The sequence below is a fragment of the Elephas maximus genome, chromosome 5 (genome assembly GCF_024166365.1).
Source record: "Elephas maximus indicus isolate mEleMax1 chromosome 5, mEleMax1 primary haplotype, whole genome shotgun sequence".
Lineage (NCBI taxonomy): Eukaryota > Metazoa > Chordata > Mammalia > Proboscidea > Elephantidae > Elephas > Elephas maximus.
Genome location: NC_064823.1, coordinates 29,551,421 through 29,573,191, shown reverse-complemented (window position 1 = coordinate 29,573,191; position 21,771 = coordinate 29,551,421). Strand labels below are relative to the sequence as shown.

The following is a 21,771-nucleotide window of genomic DNA, read 5'->3' as shown; positions in this document are numbered from 1 at the left end:
TTTTTAGTAATGTTTTGTATACAGTTTATGCTATGTATTAGGGCTCCTAACGTCCCTATTTTTTCTTCCATGATCTTTATCGTTTTAGACTTTATTTTTAGGTCTTTGATCCATTTTGAGTTAGTTTTTGTGCATGGTGTGAGGTATGGCTCTTGTTTCATTTTTTTTGCAGATGGTTATCCTGTTATGCCAGTACCATTTGTTAAAAAGACCATCTTTTCCCCAATTAACTGACACTGGGCCTTTGTCAAATACCAGCTGCTCATACGTGGATGGATTTATATATGGATTCTTGATTCTGTTCCATTGGTCTATGTGTCTGTTGTTCTACCAGTACCACGCTGTTTTGACTACTGTGGTGGTATAATAGGTCCACTAAATAGATTTACTAAAATCAGGTAGAGTGAGGCCTCCCACTTTCTTCTTGTTTTTCAGTAAGGCTTTACTTATCTGGGCTTCTTTCCCTTCCATAGGAAGTTGGTGATTTGTTTCTCCATTTCATTAAAAAATGTCATTGGAATTTGTATCAGAATTGCATTGTATATATAGATGGCTTTTGGTACAACAGACATTTTTACAATGTTAAGTCTTCCTATCCATGAGCAAGGTATGTTTTTCCACTTATGTAGGTCCCTTTTGGTTTCTTGCAGTAGTGCCTTGTAGTTTTCTTTGTATAGGTTTTTATGTCTGGTTAGATTTATTCCTAAGTATTTTATCTTCTTGGGGGCTACTGTAAATGGCATTGATTTGGTGATTTCTTCTTCGATGTTCATTTTGTTTGTGTAGAGGAATCCAACTGATTTTTGTGTGTTTATCTTGTAACCTGATACTCTGCTGAACTCTTCTACTACTTTCAGTAGTTTTTTTGAGGATTCTTTAGGGTTTTCTGTGTAAAAGATCATGTCATCTGCAAACAGAGATACTTTTACTTCTTTCATACCATCTGGATGCCCTTTATTTATCTAGCCTAATTGCTCTGGCTAGGACCGCCAGCGCAATGTTGAATAAGAGTGGTGATAAGGGGTATCCTTGTCTGGTTCCTGTTCTCAAGGGGAATGCTTTCAGCATCTCTCCATTTAGGATGATGTTGGCTGTTGGATTTGTATAAATGCCCTTTATTATGTTGAGGAATTTTCCTTCTATTCCTATTTTGCTGAGTTTTTATCATGAATGGGTGTTGAATTTTGTCAAATGTGTTTTCTGCATCAATTGATAAAATCATGAGATTCTTGTCTTTTGTTTTATTTATGTAATGGATTACATTAATTGTTTTTCTAATATTGAACCATCCTTGCATACCTGGTATAAATCTCACCTGGTCATGGTGGAGTATTTTTTTGATATGTTGTTGAATTCTAGAATTTTGTTGAGGATTTTTGCATCTATGTTGATGAGAGATATAGATCTGTAATTTTCTTTTTTTTCTCGTGTCTTTAGCTGGATTAGCGGTTTTAGTATCAGGGATATGCTGGCATCATAGATGAGTCGGGGAGCATTCCATCCTTTTCTATTCTTTGAAATACCTTTAGTAGTAGTGGTGTTAACTCTTGTCTGAAAGTTTGGTAGAACTCTGCAGTGTGAAGCCGTCCGGACCAGGGTTTTTTTTTTTGTTGGGAGTTTTTTCATTACCTTTTCAACCTCTTTATTTGTTTTGGGTCTAGTCAGTTGTTTTACTTCTGTTTGTGTCAGTTTAGGTAGGTAGTGTGTTTCTAGGAATTCATCCATTTCTTCTAGGTTTTCAAATTTGTTAGAGTACAATATTTCGTAGTAATCTGATATAATTCTTCTAATTTCATTTGGGTCTGTTGAAATGTGGCCCATCTTGTTTCTTATTTGGGTTTTTTTTTTTTTCCTTTCCTGTATTTCTTTAGTCAGTCAGGCCAATGATTTATCAATTTTGTTAATTTTTTCAAAGAACCAGCTTTTGGCCTTGTTAATTCTTCCAATTGTTTTTCTGTTCTCTAATTCATTTAATTCTGCTCTAATTTTTATTATTTGTTTTCTTCTGGTGCCTGATGGATTCTTTTGTTGCTCTCTTTCTATTTGTTCAAGTTGTAGGGACAGTTCTTTGATTTTGCCTCTTTCTTCTTTTTTATGTGTACATTTATTGATATAAATTGGCCTCTGAGCACTACTTTCGCTGTGTCCCAAAGGTTCTCATAGGAAGTGTTTTCAGTCTCATTGCATTCTATGAATTTCTTTATTCCCTCCTTAATGTCTTCTATAACCCAGTCTTTTTTGAGCAGGGTATTGTTCAGTTTCCGAGTATTTGATTTCTTTTCCCTGGTTTTTCTGTTTTGATTTCTACTTTTATGGCCTTATGGTCTGAGAAGATGCTTTGTAATATTTCGATGTTTTGGATTCTGCAAAGGTTTGCTTTATGACCTAATGTGTGATCTATTCTAGAGAATGTTCCCTGTGCACTGTTGGGTAGAGTGTTCTGTATAAGTCTATGAGGACAAGTTGGTTGATTGTAGCATTTAGATCTTCTGTGTCTCTATTGAGCTTCTTACTGGATGTCCTGTCCTTCACCGAAAGTGGTGTGTTGAAGTCTCCTACTATAATTGTGGAGGTGTCTATCTCACTTTTTAATGCTTTTAGAGTTTGTTTTATGTATCTTGCAGCCCTGTCATTGGGTGCATAAATATTTAACATGGTTATATCTTCCTGGTAAATTGTCCCTTTAATCATTACATAGTGTCCTTCTTTATCCCTTGTGGTAGATTTAACTTTAAAGCCACTCCTGCTCTTTTTTGATTGTTGTTTGCTTGATATATTTTCTTCCATCCTTTGAGTTTTAGTTTGTTTGTGTCTCTACGTCTAAGGTGTGTCTCTTGCAGGCAGGATATGGACGGATCATGTTTTTTTATCCAATCTTCAACTCTCTGTCTCATTATTGGTGCATTTTGTCCATTTACATTCAGTGTAATTATAGATAAGTATGAATTTAGTGCTGTCATTTTGATGCCTTATTTTGTGTGTTGTTGACAATTTCATTTTTCCACTTACTTTTTTGTGTTGAGTAGTTTTTCTTTGTAAATTGTGTGTTCCTCATTTTCATAGTAGTTGAATTTATTTTTGCTGAGGCATTATGGTCATCTTGGTTTTTATTTTGAAGTATGGAATTGTTAGACCTCTTTGTGGCTGCCTTAATATTTACCCCTATTTTTCTAAGTAAAAACCTAACTTGTATCACCCTATATCACCTCGGTTTCCCTTCCATATGGAAGATCTATGCCTCCTGTATTTAGTCCCTCTTTTTTGATTATTGTAACCTTTTACATAATGACATCAATGATTCAGTGTTCTGAGCATTTTTTTTTTAATTAATCTTATTTTGTTTTTGTGATTTCCCTATTTGAGTTGATATCATGATGTTCTGTTCTGTGACCCTGTGTTGTGCTGGTATCTGATATTATTGGTTTTCTGACCAAAGAATTTCCTTTAGTAATTCTTATAGCTTTGGTTTGTTTTTTGCAAATTCTCTAAGTTTGTGTTTATCGTAAATATCTTAATTTCACCTTCATATTTGAGAGAGAGTTTTGCTGGATATATGATCCTTGGCTGGCAGTTTTTCTCCTTCAGTGCTCTATATATGTCATCCCATTGCCTTCTTGCCTGCATGGTTTCTGCTGAGTAGTCTGAACTTATTGATTTTCGTTCGTATGTGACTTTTCATTTATCCCTGGCTGCTTTAAAAATTTTCTCTTTATCTTTGGTTTTGGCAAGTTTGATGATAATATGTCTTGGTGATTTTCTTTTGGGATCTATCTTGTATGGGGTTCGATGAGCATCTTGGATAGATATCCTTTCATCTCTCACAATGCCAGGGAAGTTTTCTGCCAACAGGTCTTCAACTATCCTCTCTGTATTTCCTGTTATCCCTCCCTGTTCTGGAACTCCAATCACACTCAAGTTATTCTTCTTCATAGAGTCCCACATGATTCTTAGGGTTTCTTCATTTTTTTTAATTCTTTTATCTGATTTTTTTTCCAGCTAAATATTGGTGCCAATTGCCTTGTCCTCCATCTCCCCAACTCTGCATTCCAATTCCTCAATTCTGCTCCTCAGACTTCGGATTGAGTTAATTCTGTAATTTTATTGTTAATCTTTTGAATTTCTGAATGCTGTCTCTCTATGGGTTCTTGCAGTTTATTAAATTTTTCACTATGTTCTTGAGTAATCTTTTTAATTTCTTCAACTGCTTTATCAGTGTGTTCCTCGGCTTTTTCTGTAGATTGTCTTATTTCTTTTCTGAGGTTATCCCTGATGTCTTGAAACATTCCATATATTAGTTTTTTATATTCTACATCTGGCAATTCCAGAAATGTTTCTTTCTCTGGGAAAGATTTTGATTCTTTGCTTTGGAGGCTTGTAGAAGCAATCATGGCCTGCTTCTTTATGTGATATGATATCGACTGCTGCGTCTGAACCATCTATAAGATATCATAATGATTTACTTTTATGTGCTCACTCAGTCTTAATCTTCTTGTTTTGTTTCAATACACCCAGATGGGCTAGTAGAGTGTGCTGACTTGATTGTTGTAGCCTTTGAATCACTTATGTGCTGTTAGAAGCTGGTTTGATCTGTTACCAGGTATATAAGCCTAAGAGTCCATTCACTATTTTTTAATAGAATCAGCTCAGGTGTCCTGATAGTGGGTCACCTAGTGTGTAGTGTAGGCTTTTATCTATTATCTCAGAGGAGTAGTGGTGATGGTTGTACACACCGGATTCTAGTAGTGGCAGGGGGTCACACTCTGAGGAGAACAGGATGCTGACAGCCTTCCCCCAAGTGTCAGTGAGGTAGGAGTGTCTCTATTCTCCAGAGCTCCCTGGTGGGTGGGCTCTGCAGCTGTACCTTAGGCACCCAGTGCTTGTACCTGTAAAGATTGGTAGGCATCACTATCCTCAGTCCCCTTTAGCTGGTGGCTAGGTGATGTGGATGTAGCCTCAGCCCTCAGTTCCCTGCTGTAGATCAGTGAGGGCTCTGTTTAATAGGTAGAGAGATATCAGACCTCTAAAATTTGCCTTTCCACTGCTCAGCTAAAAGTATTACAGTCACATCTCTATCAGAATTGCCTTTGCGTTATAATAGCCACCTGGTTCCCTGTAGGGGTGAAAGGCAAAGACTGTGGATCTCTTATGCTTGGATGGAACTGGTTCTGTATTGTTATTCCTGTTTAGGAAAGTCAGGAAATGATTTTTCCCAATTGTTAATTGCTGGTTTTCTCAGGCCAGGAGAATGGGTTAGGGAAAAAAAAAAAAAAAAACAGCAGAGCACTTCACTCCCTGGCCCAGGGAATTCCAATGTTAATGAAGCTGGCTGGGGCAGGGAGAGGAGGGGTCAGATAGATAGGAGAGAATAACATGGCAAAATAGACAGAGTTACTTGTCTTGTTTGGTGAGAACTATTTTATCTGAGATTCCAGAAGGGTATGTAGCCTGTCTGCCCTGGCTGGGTCCCCATCGAGATTGCCCCAGAGGGTTAGGGCTGTGTCCCATGCTTGCCTTGTCTCAGGAAGCCACTGTCATTCTCATGGCACTCCAAGGCCCAGCACCAAGGGATCAGGGCTTGGTGTCTGCTTGTGTGCGGACTCTTGGTCCCCTGTCACTCAGGTTGGTTTGTAGCCTGTGTGTGCTGACTGTGTCCCCGTGGTGTTTACCCCTGGGGGTTAGGGCTGCGTCCCAAAATTTCCCAGTCTTGGAAGGCCACTATCAGCCCCACCACACTTAGTCCCAAGCCCAGCACCGAAGTGTCCTGGATGAGACGCTGCACTCCAGGCTCCGAAACCAGTCACTGCTTCCCCGTGGTTTCTCGTTCCCCTGTCAGCTGTGTCAGTGTGCAGCCTGTGTGTGCTGGCTGGGTCCCCATCACGATTGCTCCAGGGGGTTAGGGCTGCACCCTGAGCTTGCCTTGTCTCAGGAAGCCGCGATCAGCCCCACCACCCTGGCACCAAGGAACTGCAAGGGCTCAGGGCCGAGGCGTGACACACTGGCTCTGGAAGTGGTCACTGCTTCAGCGCCAGCTTTTCACTACCCTGTCACTCAGGTCAACTCTGTAGTTCTGAGTTTGATGGTCATGGTTCATTGGTTGTCATGTATGTAATCGATTCACTTATTTTTTTGAGTCTTTGTTGCAAGAGGGATCAGTGGAAGCTTCTGCCTAGTTGGCCATCTTGGTCTCGCCCCTCTATCTGAAACTCTTGAATCACCATCACGGTAACTGTCTGTAGAGTTGCTAGATTTAGCAAATAAAATTTAACTGGACAGGAAGTCAAGTTAACTTTGAACTTCAGGTAAACAACAAATAATTTTTTAGGATGAGCTTGTCTCATGCAATATCTAGGACATAAATATACTAAATATTTATTCATTAGTTATCTGAAATTTAAATTTAACTGGGCATCCTCTATTTAATCTGTCAACCCTAGGGACAGGTGACATCATGGCATCAGCCCATGTACCAGGGCATAGCAACAGAATTAGGATAGACTACCAAGGAAGTCTAGAGAGAGGAGCACAAGAAGGGTCAATGTGAGCTAAAGTCTTTCAGGGAAGTAAATTTAGTGGTAGAATTCCCGCCTTCAATGCCGGAGACCTGGGTTCAGTTCCTGGCCAATGCATCTCAGCCACCACGTCTTTGTCAGTGGAGGCTTCTGTGTTGCTATGATGCTGAACAGATTTCAGCAGAGCTTCCAGACTAAAACAGATTAGGAAGAAAGGCCTGGTGATCTACTTCCAAAAATCAGCCAGTGAAAACCCTGTGGATCATAGCAGTCTGATCTGCATCTGGTCCTGGGGGATGACACAGGACCAGGTAGCATTTTATTATGTTTTAAATGGGGTCACCGTGAATCACGGGATGACTTGGTAGAAGTGAAACAACAATAGTGTTGTCAAAATGTGAGAGATATATTTGTAACTCTTTATTTTTATATTTTATTTATCATCACTACAAATATTTAGTCAAGAAAGCAAGGACAGACTTTCAAGTGGGAGACCCCATGAACTGAACATCAGTGGAATATATAACTGGAAGAGTGGCAGATTGAGAATAAGGGAAGAGAGCTTTGAATGATTGCTAGGAAATGCATGGAGTATCCTCATTTGTTGATTTGTTGCCTTTGGTGACCAACAAGTGGAGCAAAGAAGATACAGCTGTATACAAGACAGATGAGCACCTCCTTGGATTGGAAACAGCAGAAACACGAAGTGGCGAGAAGAGCTGAGACCATGGGTCTGACTGCCCTGAATTTAGGAACAGGCAGAGACAGCCTGGAACCAATGCCTGTGGATAACAGGGGCCCAGCAGAGTCAAGGGAAAGAGCCAGCTCAATGCTGAAAACCAAGGCTAGTGTAAGTCCCCATCCTACTCCATGAATGGAAGCCAAAAAGAACAAAACACTGCCCAGGGAGCCTTTTAGAAGGCAGGAAGCAGACTTAAACTCAAAGTACTGTGAATCAATCTGTGATATGGCCAGTATTCATGCTGAATAAAAGCTTGGCGAGCGCTGCTATGCTATGCTGTGGACAAGAAAAACATTTAATAAAAATGGAAAATACGGTCCCCATCTATAACAGCTCTTCAGAGTACTGCCTTGTTTGGTTGGTGGGAAAGCTTTGTAGAAAAGCATGAAAGTCATTGTCAAATGCTTTTTCAATGGTGTTTTTTTGTACTCATATATGCTCCTTTCCCTGTATACTTATGGGTTGCTTTTGTCAAATAAAACTTAAGTGTGTGCACCTATATTTCATTCAATATATCGTAGTAATTAATCCCCACCATCAAGGAGAACTAATTTTCTGATCTAGATAGACTATGAGTAGCTTTCTTTTTAGAGTAAAATAAGATGTTCATCCTAAGAACCTATACTTTGCTTTTTGAAATGTTTAATCTTAATTACAACACTAACTGCAGACTGATTAATGGTTACATGAGTCTGACTCACAGCTATGCTCGCTAAAGGCCAACATCAGAAAGTCTAATTGCCTTTTATTCATTCTAGAGTAGACAATTGGGATCTTTTAGGAGTTTATCAGTCCCTAGATCTTTCCTCAAAATTAATAAATTGCCTTTCTCAAGAAGATATTGTTCTTGAGTATCCAAAGGGAAAAACTGACATTTACTATTTCCCCACGGCCAGAATCTGCTCTGTGAGTTGCAATTGATAAATCAGTTAAGTCTTAGTTTTTCTTTCCCTCCTGTTATTTCTGTCTCCTCTTATATTGAAATTAGAGGAACTTTTGTGTATTTTCTTTCCTGGCTCAAAAATTCACAGGTGCATTGCCCAGCCACATTTGTTTTGACCACTTTTATTTGCAATTGTTGATAAGATACTTTAGAAGAAATTTCACACAATCATTCCCAAATATAGTACACGAATATCTTATTTTTTGCATAATGAATAAAAATAGTATCGCCCAGGATCTATGATAAGAAAGGCTGTGAAGTCATATATAAAAAATTCATTGAGCTCACCAAACTGATTTCATATGTGCTGTTTTCTGTCAGTTTTAAAACTTACAGACATTACCAATCCATGCAAAATCACTAAATTTTTAGAAAAATGCACACATTCACTCATTCCTCTGTGTGTGTGTATGTCTTTGTGTATGTGTGTGTGTGTGTTTTGAGTAGACATTTAGCAAAGCATTGAAAGTAATATAAAAGCAACACAGGATATAGTCTTTTACCACAGAAATTTTAATTGGTCAGACAACTTATAAACATAGCAGCATAATTCCCTGGTGGTGCAAGTGCTTATGTGTCATAAAGGAATGACCATTTTGAGCTGGGATGGTCAGGGGAGGCTTTGAGGAATTGCTGCGAGAGGAGAACCCACACAGCTACATAGTGTTTGGATACACAGAGGCGAAGGGGAGCTGAAGGTCATAGTTAGAAAACTGTGTGTCTCGTTCAGGGAAGAGTGAGATGTCTGACCTAGCTAAAGTAAAATATCTACAATGGGAAACACTGAAGATAAAATTACACTACCAGAGCAAAATACATTGTACAAGATCTTTAAAAGGGCACTTTCCTGGAAACAAAAATCTGGAGATCCATTGAAGTCCATTGGTTTTGAGCAGTGAATAAGTGTAAAATCTGTGGTTTAAAAAGATGTATTTAAAGGAATATTTATTAGTATGTTTCCAGGAATATTAATTTATGGGGCTACTCCAAGAGTCTCCTTGATCAAATAAGTGTGGGAAGCACTGAGTTTTCTTTTCTTTCCTTTTTTTTTTTTTTTTTTACTGCAGGTCTACTTTAATACTTTAATAGACACCCTGACTCTCCAAGAAGGAAATACAGCATTTGACAAAACTATCCGGCCAGAGAACCCTTTACAAAAAAAGAGTGCATAGATCAAGTATTCCATGATATTGGTATCAAGTCTACAATCTGAGATAAAAAGAAATGTACTTAATAACTCAATTTAATTTCTATTTTGATCCCCTATTCCCTGACGGGAATTCTGGATTTCTCTATTTTCCCCATGAATATGTTTATGTTCTGTGGTCTTAAAGTGCCAAGAATTTAGGGTTGTGGAGGATAAGTGTTATGGATTGAAATGTGTCCCTCAAAAATGTGTCGTAAATCCTAACCCCTGTGCGTGTGGTTATAATCCCATTTGGGAATGGATTTTCTTTGTTATGTCAATGAGGAGATATTCGTATCGGGTATGTATTTTAAATAAATTTCTTTTGAAATACAAAAGAGCAGAGTAAGCAAGGAAGCAGAGATGGGGGTAGATGCTACACCACATGAAGGTCACCAAGGAACCAAGGAACAGGAACTGAGAAGAGACAAGCATCTTTCCTCAGAGCCAACAAAGAAAGTCTTCCCCTAAAGCCAGTGCCCTGAATTTGAACTTCTAGACTCCTAAAATTGTGAGAAAATAAATTTGTTTGTTAAAGCCACCCACTTGCGGTTTTTCTGTTACAGCAGCAAAAGATAACTAGGACAGTCAGGTAACGTGATCATCCGTGATATCTATTTATAGTGGCATCTGCTGAGATGTTTTAATTGCCATTTGGTCCTGGGGAATTGATCTGTACAACTGGTGCTGAGACATGTCTCATTTAAATCCAGTGGCTCCCTTTGCTACTTCCATACTATTCATGGGTTGATGGGAATAATTTTCCTGATTGCTCCCATGGCAAAGTACAAGAATGTTCAGGGCTTCATTTTCTTAAACACATCATTTAGCTATTCATTGAGGGCTTCCTACTTCCTTTGGTTTCTACCCAGAAAATGGAGCATATGTACTATATAAACTTAATGACCTTGGGCTTTTCCCATGGAATAGGCTAAATGGCCCCTCTCTCTAAGGGCATCAGAAATACGGAAGCTTATACCGCTTCTCCTTTGACTTTCTGCCTAGGAAATGCTAGTTGGGGAATAATGAGGAAGAAGCCTTGCTCTTAATCATGAGGTCTCCCCCCAAATCTTAATTCTATACCACGAACCCTTTTTTTTCCCTAGGGGACTGAATTTTTAAAACTCATAAGCTACAAAGAACTTCCTTTTCCTCATATTTCTGTCTCTTCCCTGAGGCAATGCCCTAGCTGTCTGGAAAGAAGGATGGAGGAAAGGACTATCTGAGAAAAAAGTTAGTTACTGTTTCAAAAGTATTTCCCACCACAATTGAAATACCCTCTGGGAAATTGATTTAAAGAACGAAGGGTTAAAAGCTGATGAACAAGATGAGTGTTGTAGTGGGGCTGTCTTGAGTTTTGATTATCATCTGTGGTGGATTATAGTAACAAACCAAAAAATCCGTTGCTGTTGAGTCATTTCTGACTTATAGTGACCCCAAAGGACAGAGTAGAACTGCCCTGTAGGGTTTCCAAGCCTGTAATCTTTATGCAAGCAGACTGCCACATCTTCTCCCTGTGGAGTGGCTGGTGGGTTTGAACCACAGACCTTTCAATTAGCCACCGAGTTCTCAACTGTACCACTAGGGCTCCTCAGGTTACAGCAATAGTCCTCAATAAATGAGTGGCCCCTTGTTCATAACTCATTGTGTTTGTAGATGCTTCTGCAGTCCCCTCCTATGCTGATTCTAGGACTTGCTTTGACCAAGGCAACATTAACAAACATGAAACAGGCAGAGGTTTGAAAAGTGTTTACCTCCCTTGCTAGTGGGAACAATTCTTTTACCATATTAAGAAGCCTAGGTAGGGTAGCTCATTGGAGACATGTGGACAAACTGTGGACCAGCATCAATCAATGGACACAAAAACTAGCCCTAGTCAAGCTTTCAGCTCACTGTAGGTGCTTGAGAGTTGCCAGGTGAGAACAGAACTGCTGAGCTGAGCTTAGACCAAAGTGCTTATAACAGGAACATGACACAAGTAAAATGGTGGTCTGAGCCACTAAATTTTGGAGTTGCTTTTATTGCAAGGATACATAAATTATGATGAATCTATAATAATATCTAAATAACAATAATATCTAAATAATATAAATACCAATATAGTAGGAATGGAAAGATGGAATAGAGATTTTGTAGAAAGATTTTTCTCGAATATGAGTATGTGGGATCAAGGAAAAGAAAGCTCAAAGATACCTATGAAGAGATACAGAGCTCATTTTTCATTCAGTGTTCCAATTAAAAACAAATGATGTAAAGATACCATAGTTTAGGATGATTTCTGTTCACTTTTCTAGGGCTTCAAACTGGTTTGAAACAGTTCAGTTATAGTGATGGAGACAAGGCAGGGCTTTGAAACGATTTGATAGGCGTCAGTCATGGACAACAGAAACAAGGAAAGCTTATGGTTGCACAGCAATCAGATCTTGCTGTGGGATTTTGTCCTGAGTAGGAAACAGGTGACAATGCCCCCCTCAAAGATGGCTGTTGATGGCACTGCTTTGAATGTGTGTTGTTCTCCACAGTCCTGCCAATAATCCAATCTCCTGCATCAGGAAACTCTCACATCAGGAAACCAGGAGCCTGGATTCCTGGCAGGACTGTGGAGAGTGACACACATTCAAAGCAGCGCCACAGGCTGCCATTTTTGAGCGGGGCACCGCTGCCTGTTTCCTACTAGGGTCAAAACCTCATGGGCAAGAGATTTGGTTGTGGTGCAACACAGAGGGCTTTCCTTGTTTCCGTGTCCCTGACTGAAGCATTTCAAATCAGTTCGAATTCCTGGTTCATTCCTGTGCCAAGAAATTTGCTTATTTCTGGACAGCATCTCAGGATTTAATCCAAATTCAGCAAAGCCCTGTAAACATTTTGGAAAACACAACAGCTCTCAGTGGTGTCTTATAGATAGGAGTGATACGGAAGAGTCCAATATGATTATGGATGTTCTAATCTTCAGGGACTCAGAAAATGGTGACAGGTAGTTGGTCCACGTCAGAAAGGGCCTGGGCAGAATCCCGCAGTTGTCTATTTCTGTAAATCAGTATGTTATTGGCTTGGATTCAAGAGGCTGCTCCATTGTTATTTCTGAATGAAAAACAAAAAGCCATCTTGGCATAAACACATTCTCAGATACTGGACTCATCTCAGTTCCTGATAAAATGGATTTTCTTAAAGATTTCCTCAAAGCACTGAGATAAATATCATACAGCCAAGAAATAGCAAAAACATGAACGGACACATGATACATGATACAGGTTCTGAATCTAAATTCCGCCTTGTAAAATGGGCTGTTGGCAGTTAGCTATGATGTCCAGGTGTTATTGAGACAATTCTGACTCACGGTGACCCCATGTGTTGCAGAACAGAACTGTGCTCCATAGGATTTTCATGACGGTGACCTTTTGGAAGGAGATCACCAGGCCTTTCTTCCAAGGCAACTCTGAGCAGGTTTGAACTGCCAACTTTTCAGTTGGTAGCAGGGCGCTTAATTGTTTGCACCACCCAGGGACTTCTTAGTATGATTAGCTAGGCTAAAATAATACTAACTACTGACTCTGGCCTCAGAGAAATCTCTACTAGCCCACTGTTGTCTTTTTTACAAATTTACTTGACATCATTATCTTATTTAATCCTCACAAATATCCTAAGATTTAGATACCATTTTTATCTGAATTTTAGAGGTTAAGAATTTGAGGCTGAGATGGAAAAACTGGCCACGGATGACAGAACTGCTAACAGTGGGGCAGGGGTTCACACTCTGGAAAGGCTGTTTGACATCAAGTCCTTTTTTCTCAATGATGCTGGTTCTTTTCAAACTGTTTCAAAGAGCACTGGATCCCTGAGGTACCTCAGGGACACGGAGCAAGAAAAGGGGGAGAAATAAAATAGGCAGTGCTCTTGGCCCCTCACTTTGGTTTCAACCAGAGCGCATCTGTTAGATATATCAGGGTTCCATTTAAAGTTTTGTTTGAAAAAGTCTCCAAACCACTGTATCCTACCATGCTCTGTCCTGATGCTGTTACAAGCTGCACTAGCAACTTCTTGACATCGTGGACTTGGTCTTTTCTCTGATCTCACAACAGCGTGCTATCTCCCCCTATCCATGAGCCACCCTTCTGAAGAAGCAGTGAGAAGACCCCGAGGCCCAGCTTCATTGTCCTGGGTCGTGCTGTGGGCTCCAGGGCAGTTGCTGTCTCGGCGTTACCCATGACTCCTACCAGGCTCACTCTTTCTTAGAAAAGCCATTAAATTATTCACAGTACCTGAAGCCTTCTCTGAACAATCACAACTCATTGTTGTGATCATTGAGCTTTCCTCCAAGAGGGAAGTGATGTCTTTTCCAAATATGTTCAAGCAATTTTTGATAGCAAATTGTACAAGAGAAATCTGGAACACAGAATGGCAAAAATATTTTTTTTTCCATAGGACAAAGTAATAAATCACATTTCATATGTACGTCCTCAATCAAACAAAAATGTGAAAGAATTCTGAGAAAAATTCAGCATTGATATGAAAACATATAAACTAGTTTTCTCTAAGAAACTGCAATACTTTCAAGAGTAGTTTGGGCAAAGACTTTAAAATACCCATAAGCAGTGAAATAAATATGAAACTTGTGTCCTTGGCTTAATGGCTAATATTTTATATCGATGGCTACACAGTTAACATTCAGATAATTTTTAAATTACCCACATAAGGTGTTGGAGGTGAAGATGTTATTCAATTTATAAAGAATCCAATACATGAAAACTCATGAAATTCACTTCTTAAGTGAAGAAGTATCTTAAACATGAGAAGTGGAATTTCTCTGTGGGCTGACTGTGAAGGAATGAGGCAGCTGGGGAGAAAATCTGTCTGTCTGTCGAACTGCTGTCCTTCCCCAACCATTGTCTTGCCTTAGGCTTGCTCTGTGGGGGTGCTAGGGGGAACACTGTGATCTCATGAGGCACCCTGAGGCTCCCTTAGGATGTTCTGGAATCTTTTACTAGTTTCTTCACTCTGGTAGCCAAGTATTTCTCTAAGCAGGCCAGTGTTGGCAGAAGCCCAATGTACGTGGAACCAAGGGTGCTCATATTGCCCAGCCCCCTGGGATGTGCAAGGGCACAACTGCAGCAATGTCTAGACGAGCTGGGTGCTGTCAGCACTGCCGCTGCTCAGATGAGGAGGCTGGCTTGGAAACTCTGCCCAGCAATGTTAAGGTTTAGAGTTGAAGCTTGGCTTAACTAACTCCAAAGCCCAGGTTTTTCTATCATATCACTCTACTTTTTTATCTACGGTTTGGTCGGAGGCCTGGTGGCACAGTGGTTAAGAGCTCACTGCTAACCAAAAGGTCACAACTTCAAATTCACCAGCCACTCCTTGGAAACCCTATGGGGCAGTTCTACTCTGTCCTATAGGGTTGCTATAAGTCGGAATCCGCTTGATGGCAATGGGTTTTGGTTTATGGTTCAGTCAGTCTAGTATTTAGTCTCCTGAACGGGAAAGAAGAAGTGACTCAGCTGCTCTCAATTTCCCACTTAACGACCCACCTTCCCATACCCCACCATGATAAGACAAATGACTCTGCCATCCCAGAAGAGTAGGATTAAAGTGAACACTTTTAAAAAATGGTCCTTTAGATAACAACCTGATTTTCAAGTTGGAAGTGAGGACTCAGGCCCCAAAGGCATAAAAAGGAGAAATAGGATTACCTTTTTTGTCAATTCATTTTCCAGTCCTGGGCTGCAGGAAGTAGAAGACTAAAGAATGCTTGGGGGGATACAGACTGATAAGTTATATGCTGTCATCTGATTGGATGCAGAATATTGTTCAATGTTGTGTAACGCCCCAAAAAGGTATCGCAGGAGAACAATATTGGCTCTTGGTGGTTGGTCTAAAAGCCTTGAAATACAGGAAAACATACTCTTAAAACAAGTCATTTCATTTAAGAACTTGTAAATAAGGAGAGAGACTTTTTTTTGTCCACCATGTCCACAACCCAATGAAAAATGTAAAAGAAGGTAAAATTCTGTCTCATAAAAACTGCTGCATGGAATATTTCACAGAAACCACTACCATGTGTTTAACTTAAAAAAAAAAAAAAAAACCTGTTGCTGTCGAGTCTATTCCAGCTGATATCAACCCTATAAGATAGAGCAGAACTGCCTCAACATTTCCAAGGAGTGCCTGGTGGATTCGAACTGCCGACCCTTTGGTTAACAGCTATAGCACTCAGCCACTATGCCACAGGGTTTCCACGTTTCACTTGGGCTAACCTTATTAATGTAGAATGTGATATAAATTTATTAAAAACCACATAACATTCCAGAATGTTCTCAATTAAAACTCACAAAAGTTACTGGTGAAATTAAACAGCAATTACATTGAAAATACTCCCTTTATTTCCAAGGTAACAATGAAAAAAAATGCTCTCTGAGAGTGAGAGTTCAAATCTAATCTACTAAGACATATAAGTACATTCCGAGATCTTATGCTCTGCTCAGCAGCATCCAAGGTCAATTTTATTCCAAATCAATCTCAATGGCACCACTTTCTCATACAAGTTTATAATAGTATAATTTTCAATGTTCTAATATTTGTGATTGATATGGGTTTTTTTTTTTTAATCGTGCATTGAAACTGATTCTCAGTTCATATTCAGAGTTTTAATTTTTTGTTTTTTCACAACAAGATGCTGAAACTTGGAGAAAATATGATCATCAGAAATGACACCAGCAACAGGGAGCCCAACTCTCAGTATTACAGACTGATGATGCACCCTTAACACAGTGTTAAATACACAGGTTTTATACTAGAAGAAGCAACAAGCTATGGGATGTGATACTTGATGTACCCGAACGGTCTCCTCTGAAGTGTAATAGGAGTGCAGTTGGTAACACGCACAACAGAGAGCTACAGGACTTGGTGCTCACTGTACTCAAACGGTCTTCTCTAAACTATAATGGGGACAGAGGTGGTATTTTGTTCCATAGCCTTGTTTTCTGGTGTCTTTCACAGCTGTTCCTTAGTCTCTAACTCTTCAATGCAAATACAATGTTCTGTTGCTAAAAAGGGGTTTACCAATAGTATTGTGAAGGTGATAATTCGTACATTTGGGAGTCGCTAAAAAAGATTTGTGTTCAACAGACATATATAAATAGTAGATACTCTTGGAATTCTCAGGTTTTTCACAGAAGGAAAGCTTAGGAAATTGAATTACTGGATACTTTTTTCCTATTCTGCTATGTTGTACATAACATTCATGATGAGTCCTGCCAGAAATTTCTACTTGCATGGGCATAGACCTGGAATTCTTTGTGATCATGTCTTGACTTTGCAATTTGAGCTTCTGTTTTCTCTGGGTCTTAAAAAAAAAAGAGTTAATTATCACTCCACCATGTTCCCCCAGTACCTGTGAGTGTCCCTTTTAGAGCACTGATGACACTTCAGTTTATCTACTTCTTTCCTCCACCAGCTTCTGAGTTTCTTGAGGTGAGGGATTACGTCCTTCACCTCTGTGTGTCTAGAGACTAGCAGAGTTGCAGGCGTGAACCCATACAGAAATGCTTCATTAAATTTAACTCCTGAGCATGATGAGACTTTCTGGTTAGTTATATATTTGAGAAATTTAAATAACAACACTGTAAGAGTTGGCCTCTACCACCTCTCTTGGACTAACGGATTTCACCTCCTATTAATTTCAAATATTCAGAAGGTGGACAATGGTCAAGGATCCCCTATTAGTAAGGTTAGGAGAAAAACAGTAATTTGATGACACCAGTAAGGTAGACAACTATTTTTAAAATGGCCTCCACGGGTGTGACCACACGAAACCCTTTCGTCCTTATTTAGTAGGCAAAGCTGTACAATAGAAGCTATTTTTTTTCTGAGAGTGTGTTGGTTATATTTCTGAGGCATGGACAGAGTTGGGTAATGACTGCATCATTACCTCTGGATTCCAGCTATTTTCTCCTCTTCATTCCCTTCATCAATAACAGCAAGCCATTGACCATACAAATCACATAAAAACACATTTTCTTGGAGATTTCTAAAAAAATCCTAAAATAGATGAAAAATAATATTATTCTTAGGGCAAACATGTATTAGACAAATGATAGAAATCACATTTAGTTGAAAAATTCAGTTTGGTCCCCACTTCCTTCACAGCCACCCACACTGTGACACCCACAGAGCTCGGCTCCACCTCTTTGCTGACTTGCACACCCATAAGCAGGTGCTTGGATTTTCTCCAACCAAAACTAGTGGCATCAAAGCAGAGTCTGGGCTGTGATGGGAATAAAGGTAAAGCCCCTTTCTATCTTCTGAAATCTTCTTATGTACAGTTTAGCCAACTGGTCCAAACTACAAGGCCTGGTGATAAACACCCTAAAACCTATTATTCTCTTTAAAAGAGATACACATACACATTTTGATTATGCATTTTAGCCATGGTATTCTTAATTCCTGGCCAAGAAAAGTTCTGAAACAAATAGCACACACACACACATAAAAACAGGAGTAGGTCTTCTTACTTGAGGTTGTGTGCTTCTTGGGAAAAACCTCCTCTCATAAAATCTTCATTTTTCATCTCTTTAAGGGTTTTTGTTGTTTCTGTGCACCCCTGAGTGGATTCTGACTCATCATAATGACCCCATGTGACAGAGGAGAACTGCCTCATAGGGTTTCCTAGGCTGTAATCTTTATGGGAGCAGATCGCCGGGTCTTCTCTCCTGAGGAGCAGCTGATGGGTTCAAACTGCTGACCTTTCTGTTAGCAGCCGAGCGCTTAATCATTGCACCACCAGGGCTCCTTACCTAAATTTGAAAGGTAGGATATCACATTTTCTGGAGTTTCAGTTTCTTTGAGAAGTAAAATGTTCCAAAACAGAAAGAAATAATCAAAATTTAGAGACAGCAAAACTTCAGGCCTCTGAGAACCAGAGCTACAGGCATGCACAGGCCAGCTTCCTAAGTGCTGACCTGGAATATCTGTTTTAACATCATACAGTTGGGCCTATTAAAATTTATTAAGCTTAATTTCAGAGTGATAAAGAGGGCAAAATGTCACATCATCTTGCTAGCTTCAAAGTGACATCTTTCTGCCAGTGGTCTCACTAAATAAATAGCTCAAACACGCCCCCAACATGCCCCCCAAGAAAAAAAAAAAACCTTTGTCTTTGAGTCCATTCTGACCCACAGTGACTCTATAGGACAGAGTAGAACTGCACCATAGGGTTTCCAAGAAGCAGCTGGTGGATTCAAACTGCCAACATTTTTGGTTCGCAGTCATAGCATGCCTTAGCTCTTAACCACTGCGCCACATAGACCTCTATTAATAGCAGCTACTACAGGAAATGCCTCAGGGCAACTATCATGATCACAATCTGGAAATCATTCACTCTTTCTTATATTTACTGAGGTCCTGTGTGTGTCAGGCTCTGTTTTATGTTCTGAGGACTTAGCTGTGAAGGAAACGGACAAAGTCAGTTTCCCAAGTCCCTCCCACCCTCCACTCATTAGAGCAATGGTGACCTTGCTTCCTCTGCATCCTTCCAACAGGGCACTGCCTGAACAGAAGCATGCCCCTTCTTCCATTACCAGTGCCCTGTAAGGATTCCAAGGAGACCAAACACCGAGCTCACAAAATAATAGGGGGCGGGGCCAAGATGGCGGACTAAGTAGACGCTACCTCGGATCCCTCTTGCAACAAAGACTCGGAAAAACAAGTGAATCAATCACATACATAACAATCTACGAACCCTGAACAACAAACACAGATTTAGAGACGCAAAACGAACAAATATGGGGAAGCAGCGATTGCTTTCGGAGCCTGGAGCCAGCGTCCCAGTCAGGTAACCTTTGGCGCCCGATTTAGGGCAGGGCCCAGGGGAGCTGACGGTGCAAACAAGGGGTGCAACCCTGCCCCCCTGAACTCACCCCGGGAGGGGGCCCAGCCGTCTGCGTTGGCGGCGTGGTGACGCAGCCGGTGGGAGAAGTCCCCGGGAGGAAGTGACTGGTCTTGGAGCTGGGAGAGCAGCGTCCCAGCCAGGGAATCTTGCCACCGGGCTTTTGACGGGGTGCTGTCACGGCACAAGCACAGAAAGCTGCTCTACTCCCCTGAACTAACCCCGGGAGGGGGCCCAGCCGGTCGGCGAGAGTGGCGCAACGACGCGGCGGGCTGAATGAGAAGTCCCCGGGAGGCAGCGACTGATTCTGGAGCCGAGAGGGCAACGTCCCAGCCGGGGAATCTTGCCGCCGGGCATTTGACTGGGCGCTGTCGCGACGCAAGCACAGACAGCTGCCCCACTCCCCTGAACTAACCCCAGAAGGGGGTCCAGCCAGTTCGCGGAGGCGGCGCGGCGACGCGGCTGGTGGGACGAGGAGTCCCTGGGAGGCAGCGACTGATTTTGGAGTCGGGGGAGTGCCGTCCCAGTGGGGGAGCCTTGACATTGGGCGTGGGGCTGGCAGCGGAGGATCTGACCGCGGCTTCAGTGGGCCAGATCCCCGGGGGCAATCTCCACACATCCAGCACACATAGGCGACACGCCCCTCGGGAATCTCAGATAAAATAGTCATTCCAAGCAAGACAAGCAACTCTGGCTATATTCTGAGGTGCTATTCTCCAATCTCTCTGATCCCTCCCCCACCCTCCCCAGGCAGCTTCATTAACATTGGAATTTCCTGAGCCAGAGGGAGAACGGCTCCAGCTCCACAACGGCTTTGCTTTTCCCTCCTATTTTTTTTTTCTTTTGGTCTTTTCCTAACACACTCATCCGGCCTGAGAGAAGGAAATACAAAAAACCCAGGGACCAAAAATCCACCCCTAATTGGACTAAAAACACAGAACCAGCTACAGCCAAGCATATATGATCCAAATCTCAGACTTTCATCCTTACAGGGAACAAGGTGGCGGTTATAATCCAAAGGCAGTTCTGGTAGGGATCTGACAGCAATTTTTTTTTTTAGCGGATTTTCTGGAAAAACTAGTTTCCCAGTGATGGCTCGGAGACAGCAGTCCATATCAAACCACATAAAGAAGCAGACGATGACAGCTTCTACAACCCCCCAAACAAAAGAATCAAAATCTTTCCCAAAGGAAGATACAATTCTGGAATTATCAGATACAGAATATAAAAAACTAATTTACAGAATGCTTCAAGACATCAAAAAGGAAATAAGGCAAACTGCAGAAAAAGCCAAGGAACACACTGATAAAACAGTAGAAGAACTCAAAAAGATTATTCAAGAACATAGTGGAAAAATTAATAAGTTGCAAGAATCCATAGAGAGATAGCATGTAGAAATCCAAAAGATTAACAATAAAATTACAGAATTAGGCAACGCAACAGGAAGTCAGAGGAGCAGACTCGAGCAATTAGAATGCAGACTGGGACATCTGGAGGACCAGGGAATTAACACCAACATAGCTGAAAAAAAATCAGATAAAAGAATTAAAAAAAATGAAGAAACCCTAAGAATCATGTGGGACTCTATCAAGAAGGATAACTTGTGTGTGATTGGAGTCCCAGAACAGGGAGGGAGGACAGAAAACACAGAGAAAATAGTTGAAGATCTCCTGACAGAAAACTTCCCTGACATCATGAAAGACGAAAGGATATCTATCCAAGATGCTCATCGAACCCCATTTAAGATTGATCCAAAAAGAAAAACACCAAGACATATTATCATCAAACTCGCCAAAAGCAAAGATAAAGAGAAAATTTTAAAAGCAGCCAGGGAGAAAAGAAAGGTTTCCTTCAAGGGAGAATCAATAAGAATAAGTTCAGACTACTCAGCAGAAACCATGCAGGCAAGAAGGGAATGGGACGACATATACAGAGCACTGAAGGAGAAAAACTGCCAGCCAAGGATCATATATCCAGCAAAACTCTCTCTGAAATATGAAGGCGAAATTAAGATATTTACAGACAAACACAAGTTTAGAGAATTTGCAAAAACCAAACCAAAGCTACAAGAAATACTAAAGGATATTGTTTGGTCAGATGACAATAATATCAGATATCAGCACAACACAAGGTCACAAAACAGAACATCCTGATATCAACTCAAATAGGGAAATCACAAAAACGAATTAAGATTAATTAAAAAAAAAAAAGCTCATAACAGGGAATCACTGAAATCAATATGTAAAAGATCACAATAATCAAAAAGAGGGATTAAATATAGGTGGCATAGAAATGCCATATGGAGAGTGATACAAGGCGACATAGAACAATACAAGTTAGGTTTTTACTTAGAAAAATAGGGGTAAATAATAAGGTAACCACAAAGAGGTGTAACAACTCCATAACAAGATAAAAGCCAAGAAAAACGTAACGACTCAACAAACATAAAGTCAAACACTACGAAAATGAGGATCTCACAATTTACTAACAAAAACGTCTCAGCACAAAAAA

At 40.5% G+C, this 21,771-nt stretch overlaps 1 protein-coding gene across 1 annotated transcript in view; it reads right to left on the bottom strand.

Annotated features, from left to right (window-relative positions):
- Window positions 1-11,561: 11,561 nt before the first annotated feature.
- Window positions 11,562-21,771, bottom strand: part of LOC126076828 (rho GTPase-activating protein 20-like) — a 46,667-nt gene continuing 36,457 nt past the window's right edge. The window contains exons 11-15 of the mRNA XM_049885453.1: window positions 17,888-18,169; window positions 17,305-17,414; window positions 15,068-15,257; window positions 13,640-13,763; window positions 11,562-12,461 (exon numbers count right to left, since the gene is read on the bottom strand). Coding sequence (XP_049741410.1) covers window positions 18,056-18,169 — 114 coding nt within the window. The 3' untranslated portion in view covers window positions 11,562-12,461; window positions 13,640-13,763; window positions 15,068-15,257; window positions 17,305-17,414; window positions 17,888-18,055. The remainder of the gene's footprint in view (window positions 12,462-13,639; window positions 13,764-15,067; window positions 15,258-17,304; window positions 17,415-17,887; window positions 18,170-21,771) is intronic.